This window comes from Patiria miniata, unplaced genomic scaffold (genome assembly GCF_015706575.1).
Source record: "Patiria miniata isolate m_02_andy unplaced genomic scaffold, ASM1570657v1 HiC_scaffold_22, whole genome shotgun sequence".
Lineage (NCBI taxonomy): Eukaryota > Metazoa > Echinodermata > Asteroidea > Valvatida > Asterinidae > Patiria > Patiria miniata.
In genome coordinates this window covers 8,116,805-8,134,134 of record NW_024037061.1, presented here as the reverse complement: position 1 = coordinate 8,134,134, position 17,330 = coordinate 8,116,805, and the positions used below count along the sequence as shown (strand labels likewise).

At 41.5% G+C, this 17,330-nt stretch overlaps 1 protein-coding gene and 1 long non-coding RNA gene across 2 annotated transcripts in view; both read right to left on the bottom strand.

The window, feature by feature from the left end:
• Positions 1–481: 481 nt before the first annotated feature.
• On the bottom strand, positions 482–3,948 carry LOC119729967. Its single transcript, XR_005271329.1, has 3 exons — positions 3,887–3,948; positions 2,844–2,962; positions 482–767 (listed from the first exon to the last, which is right to left on the bottom strand). It is a non-coding gene; the product is annotated as an uncharacterized LOC119729967 (long non-coding RNA).
• Positions 3,949–12,900: 8,952 nt separating this feature from the next.
• The window catches only part of LOC119730004 (nuclear receptor corepressor 2-like), a 29,981-nt gene continuing 25,551 nt past the window's right edge, over positions 12,901–17,330 (bottom strand). Inside the window, exons 12-13 of the mRNA XM_038202794.1 lie at positions 16,341–16,448; positions 12,901–16,218 (exon numbers count right to left, since the gene is read on the bottom strand). Of these exons, the coding sequence (XP_038058722.1) occupies positions 13,517–16,218; positions 16,341–16,448 (2,810 nt within the window). The 3' untranslated portion in view covers positions 12,901–13,516. The remainder of the gene's footprint in view (positions 16,219–16,340; positions 16,449–17,330) is intronic.

Genomic DNA, 17,330 nt, shown 5'->3' with positions numbered 1-17,330 from the left:
TGACCCTATAATTCAACATATTTAGGATCGAAGTATGTGCAAGTACACAGTCAATATTACAAGGTTCGGTATCGAAAATTCAAGTCATATTATGCACAATTTTCATATAGACTTGGCTTTCAACCTGGGATATTTATTTTATAGCATAAAAATGTTTCATACAGACTTGGCTTCCAACCTTGAGTATTCATGGCATAAAAATGTGTCGTAAAGTGCTATTTAAGATAACATCAAAATTTATGAAGTTGAAACACTTACCGGAGCAGTTGTGGCCTGTGTACCTATGCCTCGGGATGTTTGGGCAAACTACACGATATGCATGTACACGATATGTGTATGCACATGCGGCGTGCTAACCATGGCAAAACCACGTGAGAAACAGCAAAATATAGACAAGCTGGCTCGCAATAAGGTGTGGCTGGCAGCAGCAACGACAAGCAGTCAAGTGACCTACCCATGCTTGCTTACTTGCCAAAAAACTAGTGAAAAATTCACGGAATGTGCGTCCGAAGCCCTATGCTTTTGAGACACTGCACGGAATAAAAGGCTTTTTCGCACTGCATGTCATATGCAAATTGTTACGCAACTATGTATGCTCTATTCAACGGAAAACACAAGAGGGCGCTCGCATGCTCCGACAACTTTCGCATCGCTGTTTATGCTAAAAATATCAGACATCGACAAAGAAATATTTTACAGACGGGACCTGGCAGCATAATTACAGGAATTTAAGTCTGGCCGGTCACACTTGGGTCTCTTGGTGAAACCTTTATTAAAAAGAAATATTGTGATTAAAACATGTGTATATAATGGAGAAATATAGCTGCAGTATACCAGTGCATCTCAACAAGCCACTGAAATGTCACTTCTGTTGGTATACCGTGGCAGTGAAAATGTCGAGCAAAAGGCACTTTTTAAAGGAAACATGCAGTAGAAATTCAGCCTATCTTGTTTTTATGCACGTTATTACGTGTTGCAAAAATACATACAAGAAGTTAATACTTGTGTTCATCGAAAGTGACAAGAAAATGTAGCAAATCCTCTCATCAATACATGTAAGAGGGGGCTATTTTGCTTTTGTCACAAAGGTACTCCTTGGCAAAAGTGCATAATTATGAACAGTACACAAATCAGTCCTTCAAAATTACCCACAAAAAAAAAGTTTTTAAGAAATATAGGCCACTATTGTCTAAGCAAGCTGTTTAACATGATAACTTCCGGTTTGATGATGTCACAGTATTTGGCAGCAATAAGTGAACATTGTAATGGATATCGTAACTTGGTACGAAGATATACGACATGAATCGAATGTCAGAATATGGTTGTTTTCAAATTATCACAGGGGTAACTTCTGGTCTGATGACGTCATGAATTTGAAACCTTGCCAAGTTATTTTTGGTTAATCAAAGAACATCAAGGACCGATTTGGTAAAATTTGAACGGATGGTTTTCAAATTAGAAAGAGTAAACACTGTGTTATGTGCCACTAGGGGGCGCCCTTTCGAAAGATGACGTCATCCCACTTTTTTTTGTCTGGCAGTCCTCACTAAACACTATCATAAGTAAATTCACCCAAAATTGACCTTCCGGTAGACCCGGAAGTAAAGGTCAAACGAGTTCACGTACACAACAAAAAATAACGAAATACAAACATCATTGATTATTTTGTTCAAGAGTTATAGGTTAAAGTAATTGATCACTTTTTCAGCTAAAATCACTAGTAATTTGATACCCGATGACGTCATCATGACATCAGAGTAATATGCACCACTAGGGATGAGGGTCGATATATATTGAAACTTACAAGTTCATATCATGAACCGTTTTGGAGAAAAGCCGCGGAGAAGTATTGTCCGGAAAAAAAGAAAGATTTATCAGAACAAAAACAGAGAGTGGTTGGGTTGTGCCCGACCACTCAAAAAGTGGAACTTACTCACAGAAAACAAAGGAAAGTTTGACATGCTCTCCAATGTTAAGCTCTTTAAAGATATGCTTTATTAGTGTATCAAATTTGCTTTTTAAGAAAAGTATCTCTCATCCGGGCCACTTTCTTTAACACATATACCATGTACAAATGGAATTGAATTTAACATAGGAAGAAAGCATGTTCAAATTGACATCGGGATATTGAAACCTACAAAAAGTTGTTTTGCAGTTTGCCAACACCGGGGCAAATTGTTTAGCCTGGGGACTTATTGAGTGGTCGGGCACAACCCGACCACTGTCTGGATTTGTTCTCAATTAAATCTTCTTTCTTTCCTTTTTTTTTCCCGGACAATACTTCTCCGTGGGTTTTCTCCAAAACGGTATATGGAATGAACTTGTAACTTTTAATATATATCGGCCCTCAGCCGAAGTGGTGCATATTACTCTGACGTCATGATTACGTCATCAGGTGTCAAATTACGAGGGATTTTATCTGAAAAAGTGATCAATTACTTTCACCTATAACTCTTGAACTCAATCATCAATGATGATGGTATTCTGTAATGAGATAGACCATTAACTGTTTAACATTTTTGGTACGTAAACTGGCTTGACCTTTACTTCCGGGTGTACCGGAAGGTCAAAGTTAGGTGAATTCAAAATGAAGACATTAGCCTGAAATCAAAACAAAGCACAATTTTTTTCCGAACGGTTTACGGTATGATCACAAAACCTTGTGTGAACTTGTACCAAACTAGTTACGTTTGGTGCTAGAATTTAGTAGAATTTGAATATGCTCTCCTCCTTAAAATTCAAATCCATTTGTACGGTATGTGATCAAGAAAGTGGTCCGGATTCAAAAAGTTCAAGAAATTGAATTCTTCGACGCTAAAAGCAAAGTGAATATGCAAACTTACCGGTTCTCCATTGGCAGTTGGATCCCTTAGCACTGGCATAGCTGCAACACACAGGGTGCACTTCCAAGCGAATTGGTCTCCGCTTTTCATTGCGTCTCTGTAAAACGCCAAGGTGATACCTGCCAAGAGAGAACAAAATTATAATGTGCCTTGTTATGTTATATATTTGGCACCTTGAATGGCATTTTTATCTTATCTAATACTTGTATTCTTCATTTCGGCCAGTAACAGGGAATGAATGTATACCCCACTGAATCAAGTAATTAACAAGGTTATTGGTAATGTGAAAATAATGTGAAAACAACAACAATAGAACACTTTTTCAAGGGTCAAAGTACTTTTTGTGTACAAATTGCATGCAGAAAAGTTCATCCCCCCTCAAAAAAACATTTCCACCCCAAATTTAATGTGAAAAGCAAGGGGAGAGGTTGCAAAATGTACATGTATTGCTTTTTGGCGATGTAACCTGCCCCACACAATGGCCCCTGTTGGCAGACAAATTTAACCATCTTAAATATTGCGGGGAAAGTGATTAAAATGACCATTATTACATCATTAAAAAATTATTGCTTCCTCACATTTTTCAGAAATTAACTTATATCGTGGAGCATGCATATAGGTACAAAACTGTAGGAATAGATTAATACCTAGCCAAGGCTCAAGTACATGACATAGAATATAAGCCTAAGCTTTCAGATACATAGAAACTTTGTTATATCCGAGTTCTTTTTTTTCTTTTTTCTTTTTGGTGGGGGGGGGGGGGGGGGGGTGGAAAACACCACTGCGACATTAGATGAACATCGAAAACGGAAATCGTTCCAATCTACAACTCCAAAAGTTGAAATGTTATGGCGGAAAGAAAAATAAATCACAAAGAGGCAGCTAGTTTAGTTATCTATCCTGTCAGTCCTCACAACTTGTTCAATTGAAATTTGTCTTTGACTCAATCATGAACATGCGAGAGAAAAATAACCTGGAGCACTCTGGATTTTCAATATAAAATTATGCGGTAACAAAATGTTTTTATACAGGGGGAAACTAACCTGGGCAACAACGCCGGTGTTGCCAATGGTGGCAACCGTCGCACTGAAAAGCGTGCTGCTACGAGGAGACTTCCTCCCCACATCTAATACAGGGGTACTGCGCCGAGGACTTGGAAGTCGGCTTCAACTTTCGGGTGCGAACAGGCATTGTAACGATATAAGTGATGTCTTCGAACGAATGACGACGACTGATGGAATGCCTTGGTTTTATAGGGGAATTTCGTACCTGTGATGTTCAATTTTGCCGACTGTCAGTGAGCTCGTCGTTTGATTGACATCTTGGACACCTGCACTGCCAATCAACCGCAAAACATCATACGGCTCGCAAGCGTCGCCGCTGTCATTGTGATTTGGGACGTTCATGCACGTACGTTAGGCACAATTCGTCACCGTTTTCACGAACAGCCACATACTATATATATTATGTTGATTTTGAAGTAAAGTGTTTTCGAGATAATCACAAAAGAAGTTTCTCATATTTTAAAACTGCAAGAAATACTACTTTGCAACAACTTTGTGCAGCAAGAAAACCATCACACGATTCTACGTGAGCTGAAGTTTTACATAAACCCGATAATAAGACTAAATAAAGCAGTTAATTAGTGGAAATTAATTAGTAAAGATATGTGGCTCTTTGTGAAAACGCAAATTCACGTTTCCGACATATTGGCCCTTTCTGTTCAACGTGTATTTCCATAGGCGCGCGTGAGTACGCGCGCGCGCCTGAAAATGTAACAAAGATATGTGGCTCTTCGTGAAAACGCAAATCTCATTTGACCTACTTTTACGTATTTCCGTGCAATGGGTTTTGTACGCGTTCAAAGGGCCAAAATGTATGTGGCTCTTCGTGAAAACGCAAAATGCAGTTATCGAGATTTCTGCCCCTTGCAACATTAATGTAACTTAGAAATTAATGATGTTTTGCTTACAGAAACATGTAAAAATGGTTAAGTACATTGTTTTAATGCGAAATATCGAAAAAAAATCAAAATCGAAAAAAATTGTAATTTTGGAGATATGTGGCTCTTCGTGAAAACGGTGACGAATTGCAAATGCTTGCTAGGGGACGCTGCGAGTGTCCCTTATTATTTTCCTTTATTGGGTACCTAGGTCTAAGCCAAACAGCAAAAGTTGGTTTCCACAAGGAAAAGCATGGAATTCAAATGTTTAAAGAAGTTCACTTTGAATAAAATTAACTACAAAGGGGTGTCAGATACATGTAGTTTTCATACTTTTTCACTTGTTTATTGAGCACTTGCTTTGCAATTTATTGCACACTTGTGAAGGGGGTACAAGCCTGCTAGAGTGATTCTTTGACCTTACAATTCCCCAAAGTCTTTACATTTCTTCGTTCAGGGAGCCGGACTACAAGAACATGATTGGTTTATTGGTTTTTCCAGCATATACAAGCCCAAAACGTGAAACAAGTAAGTTTAACAAAATTTGCTATAACATACTAATCCTCCAAATCCATTTATTTCTGAAAATTGCAGCAAAAGCAAATGTTGTACATTCTCTTTAAGGATAGAGGGAAGTTGCACAAATCGTGTTCCTCAGAAAAATTCATTAATGGACATTGGTGATTATCCCTGGGCTGATGGTGACATAAACACCTATGGTGATAAAAACCGACAGGTTTATTTTTTTACCAATCAGGCCGTATACAAAGTCATGTACGTCTCTTGCATACAGTCAGCAGTTACCAATAATGAGTCAAAAGAGACAGAATATAGAGTATAGCTTACCAGTCGAATCATGTATTACATTTTTGCCCTTTTTACCAGGTTTCAGAAAAACAGTAATAATTTGCTCTCTTTAAAATGATACATTGTGGAATAATTTAAAGAGTTCCTGGATGTTTCCAAACCCTCACCAGACTAATTGGCCAATTGTGCAATTGGACTTATTTTTATCAACCATGTACACTCACAAAGAGATGCGGATACATGTCTAGTGGCATTTTAGTCCATGCAGTTTTTGGCCAGTCTCTTTATTTCCAAAGAGAAGTTTTTAATTATGATCACGACACTGGCTCGACCGGACTATTCAAATCCCCTTCCAATGGGCCGGCGGTCCGGTGTTCTCCACAGACGAGAGCGCAAGGTTCAGAAGTCGGCAACCGTATAATACGCCGCTTCAGGCCCGTAGGAAGCTAATATTTATTGGTCAGGCTCATCTCAGGGCAGGGAGCTCAGTTGATGCGAGCGCGTAGCGCGAAGCCCTAACGGCGTGGGGTTCGGGGCCCGCTTAAGGGCCCCGAAAAATTTTGGATTCCAGACGCTCTGTGATGCGATCTGAGGCAATTTCTGACCACTTTAACCTTTTTTTGAGCTATCATCATTTAAACATCATTTTTAAGTTTGGAGTCAAATATCTTTTTATATATATTTTTTTTTTGCGTGAGAAATCCTATGTCGGCGTTAAAGCATGAGAATAACCTGAAATGTGTGAGTCTTACGCTCAATGTGTTAGAGTTGGCAGGCCTGCAGAGGCAGATCCAGGATTTGACCCAATCCCTCCCAAATGTAACCAAAAGCCACTCCCCCCCCCCCACACTATGCATGTATACAGGGAATTTTATTCTTCGTAATTTGTACAAGACACATTTTGGAGCACTGCACATCTGCAAGTTTAACCAGTATATGTCACTTGATGAACTTTACATAAAAACTGTAGCTTGACTCTCTTTCTAGATTTGTGCTCTTTAGCTTGATCCATGATTGTGTTTACAGGGAAAGGGCGTAATCATGCATGTCGCCATGCACTGCACGTTAAGTTAAATGGAATTTAACCATGAATTTTAGTTTTCCTCAGACTTGTACTTGTGGTGTTTTTTTTTTAAAGAAGTGGTTTTCTAGCTGAGAAAATAGCAAGGAAGAACCGGTATTGTGCAAGCAAAATTCAGGGAATAATCCGTTGATACTAATATCTTGTTGGAAAATTCCAAAATCATTTCAAGAAAGTTGCCGCCGTGAATCAGAGTTTATGAAGGGACGGAAAGTGGGATTTGCTATCAGCATCAACAGGGCCGTTTCTCATTATTTACCTTTTATGGGATGTGAATCAAATTGGAGGACGAGAGGCTCTGCGGGCTGATGTATTTTTTAGAAATTTAATTCACCGGTATGGGTACATGATTGAACTGCCGAGCGTATTTGTTAAGTTTTTTTTTTTCTAAAAAAAATACATCAGCTCGCAGAGTCTCTCATCCTCCAATCGATTCACATCCCATCAGGTAAAGAATGACGAACGGTCTTGTTGATAGCAAATCCCACTTTCCGTCCCTTCATAAACTCTGATTCACAGCGGTAATTACTTTCTTTGAATGATTTTGGAATTTTCCAACAAGATATTAACTTCAACGGATTATTCCATGAATTTTGCTTGCACAAAACCGGTTCTTCCTTGCTATTTTCTCATTTAGAAAACCACTTCTTTTTAAGCAAACACAAGTACTAGTCTGAGAACAACTAAAATTCATGGTGGCGGCCAATCGCCATTACGTTTAACTTAACAGGTAGGCCTAGTGGCGACATATATGATTACGCCCTTTCCCTTAAAACAACAAAACAAAACACAAAAACAACACAAGAAAAATTTGGGGGAGGGCAACGGGGGCCATGCCCCCCCCCCCCCCCCGAAAAAAAATGGAACCCATTTTTTTTCAGTGTCGTCGCAATAGAGGCAGGTACTGCATACACCACCATCTTTTCCTTTAAAAAAATGGTTTAAGTGGTCAGAAATTGCCTCAGATCGCACCACAGAGCATCTAGAAACCAAAAACAAAAAAATCCACCCTTGGGGCCATGCAAGGCCTTGTATACATTTAAAAAAAAAAGAAGATATGCCTGTTATTATTGGTACGGCCATAGCCGTACCTGCCGTACCGCTTCCTACGGCCTTGCGCCGCTTTGTATCAACGAAGACCAATTCTTATCCAAATAAACAAAATATGAGTTATGATGTACAGGGATTTGTTTTTAGAAAACTATTTAAGACTGCTAACTGTGTTCTTGAAGGCGTTTAGATTATAACTTTATGACCTGATAGCTATTACAGGGTTTTTAATTTCGTCATGCATGTGAACTTGTCAATCCTGAAGTGACATCGATTCATCGCGGACGGCACTTTATATGGATCACCTCATGAATCGTCTCAAGCAACACAAATGGTTCATTGGCGAGCCACTGGATCATCTGTAAATAGAAAAATAATTAAGTGTTAATGCAAAGTTTGGGTCAAAATATATTTTGTGTATACAAATAATGAAATAATATTAACGCAATGGTCGGTCTAAGGCGGTACCGAATCCCGAACTGTATGCGCGCACCGTACCAGCGCATCAAACCGACGTCACACCGTGCACGGCACGGCCACGTCGACCGGCGCGGCGGCGGCAAGTGGGCGCACAGGCCCGGCAAAAACGATGTCACCGTGCACAGTACGGACAAGTTGACCGGCAAGTGGGCGCGCAGGCCCGGCAAGAAAGATGCCGCGTACCGGTACCGTGCACGGTACGGCCACGTTGACCGGGCGCGGGATAAGTGCGCACACAGGCCCGGAAAAAAAGAACGATGTGCACGGACAATCACACTGCGCTATATCGACTCTGTTATATGCAACAAAAGGCAAGTTTGAATAGAATAGGGCCATCATTTTCCTAAACTAATGCAGCTAAACCTATCATCTCGCCCAGCGGCAACCCCAACCGTATATCAACCCGGCCCGACCAAAAAAACCTCATCTACCATAACGGCGATCGTCAAAATCCCCCCGTCAAAATCCCCGGTACTACCTCAAAAACATGCGAGTCGACTTGTCTCAACGGTCGACTTGTCTCAACGGTCGACTTGTCTCAACGGTCGACTTGTCTCAACGGTCGACTTGTCTCAACGGTCGACTTGTCTCAACGGTCGACTTGTCTCAACGGTCGACTTGTCTCAACGGTCGACTTGTCTCAACGGTCGACTTGTCTCAACGGTCGACTTGTCTCAACGGTCGACTTGTCTCAACGGTCGACTTGTCTCAACGGTCGACTTGTCTCAACGGTCGACTTGTCTCAACGGTCGACTTGTCTCAACGGTCGACTTGTCTTTCCATTTATCGCACATACGGTCGACTTGTCTCAACGGTCGAGTTGTCTCAACGGTCGACTTATCTCGAGTCGAGTTGTCTCAACGGTCGACTTGTCTGACCCCCCTTTGAAAAATACCTCGAAATCTTCGATTTTTTTTCTCACCACGAAAAAGTGGGGGGGGGGGGGGGGGGGGGGGGGAGGGGGGATGATTCAATAGCTCATCCCCCTAGTCAAAAAGTGGAGGGGGGGGGGATATTTACGCCCCTGCGTGGGGTTCACTAATATAGGCTAGTTCCTGAAATTTGCGTCATCGTGAACTAGACATGCGTCAAGACATCGCGCGAGTATAGTGCCTGATCGGGCACTATACCTAACATTTTTTGACTGGTTACAGCGCCCTCTCAAACTATTAAAAAAACTGAATCTAGGGAAAGTAAAAGCGTTCTTTAATTGAATTGCATATGGGTTAATTGTTGAATTAAAACAGTTCAATTATAAAACTCTGAAAAGTTTCTTTTCTTATTTTATATTTTGGACAGAGGTGTGTTGTAAATCACATGTGGACTGGCATTACTCAGTCACTAGTGCATTTGGTCTTGTATGACAGTTTTGGTGTGGCTATAAACATTTTCAATTTTTTTTTGGCGGGGGGTTCAAGATTTTATTATTCTGACTTTAAGTCAAAATATATTGTACAACCAAGCACAGAAATTACTACAGTAATTCAATTTTAAGCAAAAATGTGATTGATGTGCAAGAATAAAAACACTGATCCAGCAATATTCAGTCAACAGTCATGTTTTTAATGAATATCTTCACCAACAGAAAATCTGTACATTAGTTTTTCCACCTCAATTTTCCCGCCAAAAAAAACTCAACAAAAACAAAGTGACAAGTTCCAAATTACAAGAAAACAAAACACTTCAGAGGTGGTAAAACTTTGGTTGACAAAAATATCACAAACTTTTTTGCAGTTTAACATCAATACTTGTTTTTTGTTTGTATAGGTATCTTACAATCACACAAATTTGTACCTTTTAAGAAAACATTAGAAACTTTATGCTGTTAGTAACTTGCAGTAATATTTAGGCGTGACAGCTCTCGAAACTTTCTTTGAAAGTATAAAAACCATAGAAGCAACGAGTTGAGTATTCACTAATAAAAAGCTCACTGCTCAACATAAACCATGCATATAAAATCATAAAAAAACCTTCTGTTCTCTTTTTGATAAATTATCCAGTGAAAATTAACAAGTAGGGGTCCTACTAAAATGCGTCTTATAAGCGTCAACCATTTGTCAACTGGTGTCCACAAGCGTCAACGGTCGTCAACCCATCGTCAACAAATTTGGTATAAGTTTTGGTTCATCAAAAAAGCTATATATGGTAGAAATAGCGACAGAGAACACCTTCAGCAAATAAATTAAAGTTAAAATTATTTCAATTTTTTTGTTTCAACGCGAAACGTACGACGAGTTTGTCGAGTTAGTGTTGGCCGCCATCTTGTTTGGATTGGCACTGTACACTTCACGCACGCATTGTATGGCTAGCTTCACGTATAGAATAACCTAATAACGGGTTGACGACCGTTGACGCTTGTTGACGCATTTTAGTAGGACCGACCAGTAGTGCTGCTTGCACTGCAAAACAATGGTCCAATTTCAGGAAGCAGGACGGAGAAGTTTTTGTGATGACTTTTCAACCAGTGTTTGACTAAAAGCATTTTCACGTTGGTACATGTATGTGTGTGCAGATGGGAAAGAATTCCAAACATGGGCATCACTAATGTTTCCCTGCAGTGACCTATCAGCCATCAGAAAGCGATAACGTGTCCTAAAAAGTCGAATTTAGCAGGGAAAATATTGAAGCATTAAGAAAACACTTGGAATTGTTCAGACCAGTCTCATAGGGTTTGTGCACAGGGTGTCAAGTGATGTCCACATGTATGGAACTCTTTCCTGCAGATGTAAACACTGCAAAAAAAAGAAAAAAAAGAAGAAATTCCACACTCATTGGAGGAGGTAATTATTTTGGAATCTGATCGTTTTGTGTTAACATCATCTATATAGACCTTTGGGGAAAGTTAGCTACAGTTTAATACCCCCTTTGCTACCAAAGAAGGTAAATCGTCCAACATTGACAACAGTTTATGAAAAATGACACAGTTTGAAAAGTTGCAAATTTAAAGAGTGTGCAAGTGGAAATTGCTGCGTGACAATGTAACACTGCCCAAAATGAGCGGCAGAAAATATTGATCGCACAGTGCTTGTATGCATGGGAGCATTGAATTACCCGCGCTTTGTCCGGGCATTGTGCAGTCGATAGGGGCCAATTACGGGCATGTGTGTTTGCGCTTAGCAATTTCTCCTCGCGTAATCTTAAAATTTGCAACTTTTCAAACGGCATCATTTTTCATAAACCATTGTCAATCTTTGATGATTCACAGTCTTTGGTCGCAATGGGGTATCAAAATGTAGCTAGCAAAATTTCCCAAAGGTCTACATAAATGACTTCATTATAAAGACGATCAGATTCAAAATTATGACCTGCCCCCCCCCCCCCCCCCATGAGCATGGACTTTCTTTTTTTGCGGTGTTAGGGTTAAGTCACAAATAAACCACTAGTTGACTAAAATGGTCCTGAAACTTGCTCATATTCGACTTCCTAGTGGCTTACTCGTAACACAAGTGCTTTGTGAGTGACTGAGTGCATCTATGACTGTGTAACAACGAGACTCATACAGTCATACATTACACTTATCATTAACACTGAAGTTTCAGAGAAATTGCAGCGCCAGTTAATATGAACAGGCAGACTTGAGCGCTGCAAAACAACAGTACAACTTTATGTACATCCTTCATACCGAACACGATGCTATCAGAAACTGCGTTCAGTGACCCTTCTTGTTAGTGGACCGACTTTTGCTTTCTAAACCTACAGATTTCAGCCTAAAGTTTCACTCATATTGACACTGTAATAAGATAACACACTTCTCTCACAACAGCCAAACGTCTTTTTTTTGGCAGGGGGTGCGAACACAAAATTTGCTGTCATGATTTTTTTAATTTTCTTTTTGTGTGCGTGACCAGCTAATGTTAGGCCAATTCAAAACCAGAGTTGTAAAGTCAATCACAATTCAAGTCACCAGCAAGTTGCAAGCAACAGAGAACGCTGCCCCTCTTCATATGAAGAGCTTGTGACTTGAGACGTCTTACGACTGACTTGGGAGGACTTAGAACCAACCAGTTATGGAGGGAAAATTTGCTAAACATCAAAAACAAATAGTTAACCCTAAACCTAGGCAATTCTTGTGATCACACAATATTCACAAGAGAACAGGGATGATTTTCAACAAGGAAGTCCCCAAAAATCCAACTCTCGTCATCAATGCCCACGTTATGTTATTGGGTTATTCTATAAATTTGGGGTCCACTTTTTTTCCCTGTCCCTGTTACATATAACATCTGTGATTTTATAATTCCGATGCACTCCTTCATGCAGTCGTCCTCCAAGAGTGGTTATGAATAGCAAACTACCTACCCAATAAATAAATTTATTGTTTGAAGTCATTCATGATACTTGAATGGCAAATGACAAAGTACCACGGTAACAGGAACAACAAAAAAAATATCACACTTTGGACCCAAAATTCATTGAATGATGGTCTTGCAAAATAATTGGCTGTAACGTCCTGAAACCATCAAAAACAATCAAACAGAAGCGTTAGAATTTGATTGATTCTGGAGGGTTTGTGATACAATGGCTCTGGAATATCAAGCCAAAATTTCAGAGCATTCTTGCCATCAAAAGCTATTTTTAAAACAACCAAACTTATCATAATACTAAAAAGCAGCCACATTCACTTTTCATCAAAATGACAATTTTTTTCCTAATCTTTTAACACACAACTAAAAGTCTAAATAAAAACATGTTTTAACAGTTTTTTTTCCTACAGTAAAACTAAAACAAAATTACAAATGAATGACAAAATGTCTTGGACATTTTTTTTCCTCAAGGAAAGGGTAACAATCAAAGGTTAACAGAATTTTTCACGAAACACTGGCATCATATTTTCATTGTCAAGATCAAAATAAAGCTAGATTCTTAATTTGAATCAATGGTTTTGTTTAGTCGTTTTGTTTTTAGCCCAAAGAAACGCATTCTTGTACAGCGATGGTTATTACAAATATGGTAAATCTGCAATAAAACAGGGCAAACTTGTTTAGCGATATATTAAATCTGATCAAATAAAGATTTTTCTGCAAATAACCTGTAACCATGTGTCTGTAAAAAGACACCTCACCACGAATGGTACATGTACTTCTGTAGAGAGTATCTTTTGCATGGTTTAAAAAGTCAGTCCATCTTTTATCACAAAAATGTGCATATCAGTAAGAAAGTTGACAAAAAAACATAAAATAAACGTACTTCAGTCTTAGGTTCTCCGTAAGCTTTGGAGATCAATATTAATTACCAAGTCATTGATTCCACTAATCAATAATAACGACTACAACTTAACAAACAACACTATTTGTAATCTCCTACTTATCTAGGTTAATCACTATCTGATAAGGTCTCGTACTGAGAGGACAGCAAAGGTGCTGGTTCCCTCTCACGAACACCAGCTATTCCTGGACCAGGGACTGGTGATGGCCCCCTAGCGGGTCCAAGGTGGGGGGAGGGGATCCTGAGATGAACGTTGGCTAGATGGTTCTGGGCGGAGCTTGTTGTAGAGGAGGAGGCAGCAGGGGCTACTCCTGCCGCTGATCTGAACGATAAGGCTGAATATGCAAACTGGTTCCCTGCCTGCCCGGTGCCCGAGGTTGGGAAACCCTGGTGAGAGACAGGGGATGGTGAGGAAGTGGGTACTGATTGGCTTGGTTGGTTAGAGGGATCGAGCTGAGGCTGTGCGGCTATATTTGGAGAGATAACACCTGATGCCCTGTTACTACCAATTCCACTTGAAGAGCCCACACTCAGCCTTGCAGCACCATCAACGGGTGTTGAACTTGGAGCTGCTTCCCCATCCCTGTTATCTCGGGAAGGCAGTCTCGGGCTTGAACCTCTAGGACGCTGCTGTGAGACATTTGGTTGCTGGACTGATTCTGCCTCGTGATTGTCCAAGTCTGAGACATCAGACAGTCGGCTTTCATCCACCTCCAGGGCACCAGACTCGGCCGTGCTGGTGCTCTCTCTGCTATCGCAGCGCTGTGGAGAAGACCGGGAGCTAGACATCTCAGCCTCCACAAGCCGCGTCACATAATCATCCATTCTGACCTGCTGGTCCATCCTGGATGGTGTCTCCATCCTCACTTGAGATTCAATCATACGGTCGATGGACTTCTGAAGATCAAACCGGAACAAGCCAGTGTCCTTCCTCTGAGGCTGTCTACCTTGACTGCTGCTTGGAAGCATGCTAGGTTGTCCATTCTTTGGAGATCTATTCACCACTGATTGGGCTGTACCCATCACAGACTGTCTCATTTGGGACATACTATCAGCAGGTTGCAGAGGACTATCTGAGTTGTACTCATGAGAGGTGCTCTGGGGAGCTGGGTTGTTGCTGCGAGAGCTCTCAGCTTCTGATCTGGACTTGAGGCCTGATTGGCTGCTGCTGAGCTGCCGTTGGCTATCGCTGACTCCACTCTCTACAGGACCAGGAGTAAAACGAGATCTGTCTTCGCTGCTTGAGGCTGCATCCAGCACAGAAGAGGAGCTTGATCCAGGCTCCACAATGGTCTTTGGTGAGTCCCTGCGTCTACCTCGGGATGGTGGCCGGTTGGAATCAGCCATTCCCCAGCTTTCTGGCTGGTGTGGGGAGGTTGACTGAGAGCTGTGGACCCTGAATCGTGGCTGGGATCCTCTGGTAGCATTCTCACTGCTGTCGGCTCCATTACCTTCCTGTTGATACTTCCTCTGCCAAGACACAGCAGATGGAGTCATATCACTGACACTGACTGGTGAAGCCTCTCGACTCTGTTCCGATGAGCTCCTTGAGACCCTACCAGCAGATGTCGCTTCTTGGTCCTTACGTGAACCCCACTGGGAGGAAACCCTGTTGGAGTAGCTGTCCGGTCTGGCACTGGCTGGGGATGCAGAAGCACTTGATATATCAGAAGCTGTGGAGGCAGCCCTGCTTCTTGGACTACCTTCTTTGGAGCTATTGACACTCGGTTCCGCAGGCCCACCGTAAGACATCAATCCCGAATTCCTCATTCTGGAGTCACTACTGCTGCTGCTGCTGCGAGCACCATGGATACTCTGCAGGGATGAGGCAACCGGGCTGCTTCTCCTTGCTGCATCATTGGTTGATCCGACTTCACTATCGGGTGTCCTGTATCTAGCACGAGGAGAGCTAGAGGATGGTCCCTGTTCCCGGCTTTCTGTGGTATCCACACCTGATGACTTTACACGATCTCGCTTCAAGGATGAGCTTCCGGTGGCAGAAGCGGCTGCTGATGTAGATGCCTGACTCACCTGGTCAGATTTATTGTAGTCCATGGAGATGATAGTGTCTATATGTTCAGCCAGGGTAATGGGAAGTGGGGATGGTGAAGTCACCGGGACCAGGCTTTCCTGAGGCCTCTCCTGCTGTTCTCCAGATGCCTCCTGCTCTTGGTGCTTCGGATCCTTTCCTGAACTTGGAGAACGCTCTGTTGACGATGAGGGTACAGCATTACTGTCTCCATTCTCCGGCTGCAGCGAGTCTGAGTCGGACACATTCTTGCTGGACTTCTCTTTGGAGGAAGCCACGCTCGGTCCAACAGACAACCCATCACCGCTGTCCGAGTCAGTCCCTTGGTCATGATTGTCCAACATGGGTTGGTTGATGGAGCGTGTGATGATCACATCAATCAGACTGGCCGCCGTAAGTGGGCGGCTGGAGCTCTCCGAGTCCTCTTCAGTTGAGACCCGGGATGACTGCTTGTCCTTCTCAAAGAGAGCAGCAAAGATGGCTGAGGCTTCTCGTTCCATATTGTGGTTTCTCTGCTGTTGCTCCTTGTGTCTGACCTCCTCCTTCCTCTCTTTACTCTCTGATTCCCGTCCCTTGGGCGTCAAGCGACTGCTTCCAGACGGGGCAGCTTCCCGATGGGCCATCTGGTTATCAGATGACGTAGAGATCCACCGCTCTTGGCTTGGACCCGAGTGGCTGGAACCAGTTGAGTAGGGTCGTCGTGGATAGCCGTGGGATTCGCTAGAGGAGCTGGCATCACGCTCTCTACTCTCATGAATGGCTTGTTGCTGTCTTCTTGCTTCTGAAATCAAAGACAAACATTCAATTTATATAATTCAATTTATACACTGGTTCAAAAGCCCAAACAAGACGTGTTTTTAATATCCTTGCTACATGGAAGTGTACATTCTATAGTTGGGTCACCTTTTTCCTGTGCTGTTCCAAGTGTTTCAGCTGAGGCAGCTACATGGACAAGTGTGCGAAAAGCTTCCGAACCACTAGCTGCACCAGGAGACTTGCTACCACCAGATCCTGTCAATTTTAATAAAGGAAAACGTAACTCTTTGCATGATAAATGGCACCATGAACAGTAGACGCATCATTTATAACAATGAACCAGTTGAGTAGGGTCTGTGCCCCAATGCAGCAAGGATATTATAAACATGTTTTGTTTGGATGTCAGAGGGCGCCCTTTCAAGATGTGACACACCTGTTAATTTTGCTCCGTCAACCTCGTCCGTTTCTCATCAAAAGTTCCATCTTCGTCTAAATTTGTGGCTTAATTTGCACAATTCTGGACACAAGAAATACATGTATGTAAACAAAATTTCGGCTTCCTCCATCAGGTAAAAATATGAAAAAAATGTGTTATAAAAAAATGTGTTTCGCCATGGTGGTAGAATTTATACCCTGGACGTCAGTCGTAATGCAATGAAGACGTCGTCCAACCTGGGCTAGGTTCAACCTAATCATAATATACACAGCTATAATACTAGGTCATCTTCCCTACTGCATATCTCCAAGTTCAGGACATCTGCCTTTAAACACAGTACAGTCGACTCTCGTTAGTACAAACTCTGTTAATACAAAATTCTGGTTATAACAAACATAAAGCCTTGGTCCCGACTGTGCATTTATGTGCACAATGAATGGGACTGATGTTCCTCTTAATACAAAATTCTGATATAAGAAACAATTTGGCTGGGTCCAAAAAAGTTCTTCATAACGAGAGTCGACTGTATAAGGCACTCTGGGCCACTTCACTAGAATGGATTGTGATTTGTCTGCAAGTCTCAGGAATAGTCGCAGCTTATTCAGTTTTCAACGTAATCTTACGTTTTACCCTCTTCAAAAGTGATTTTTTAATTTTAATTTCTACTATCATATCCATCCTTATTAAATATTTTCTTTTCT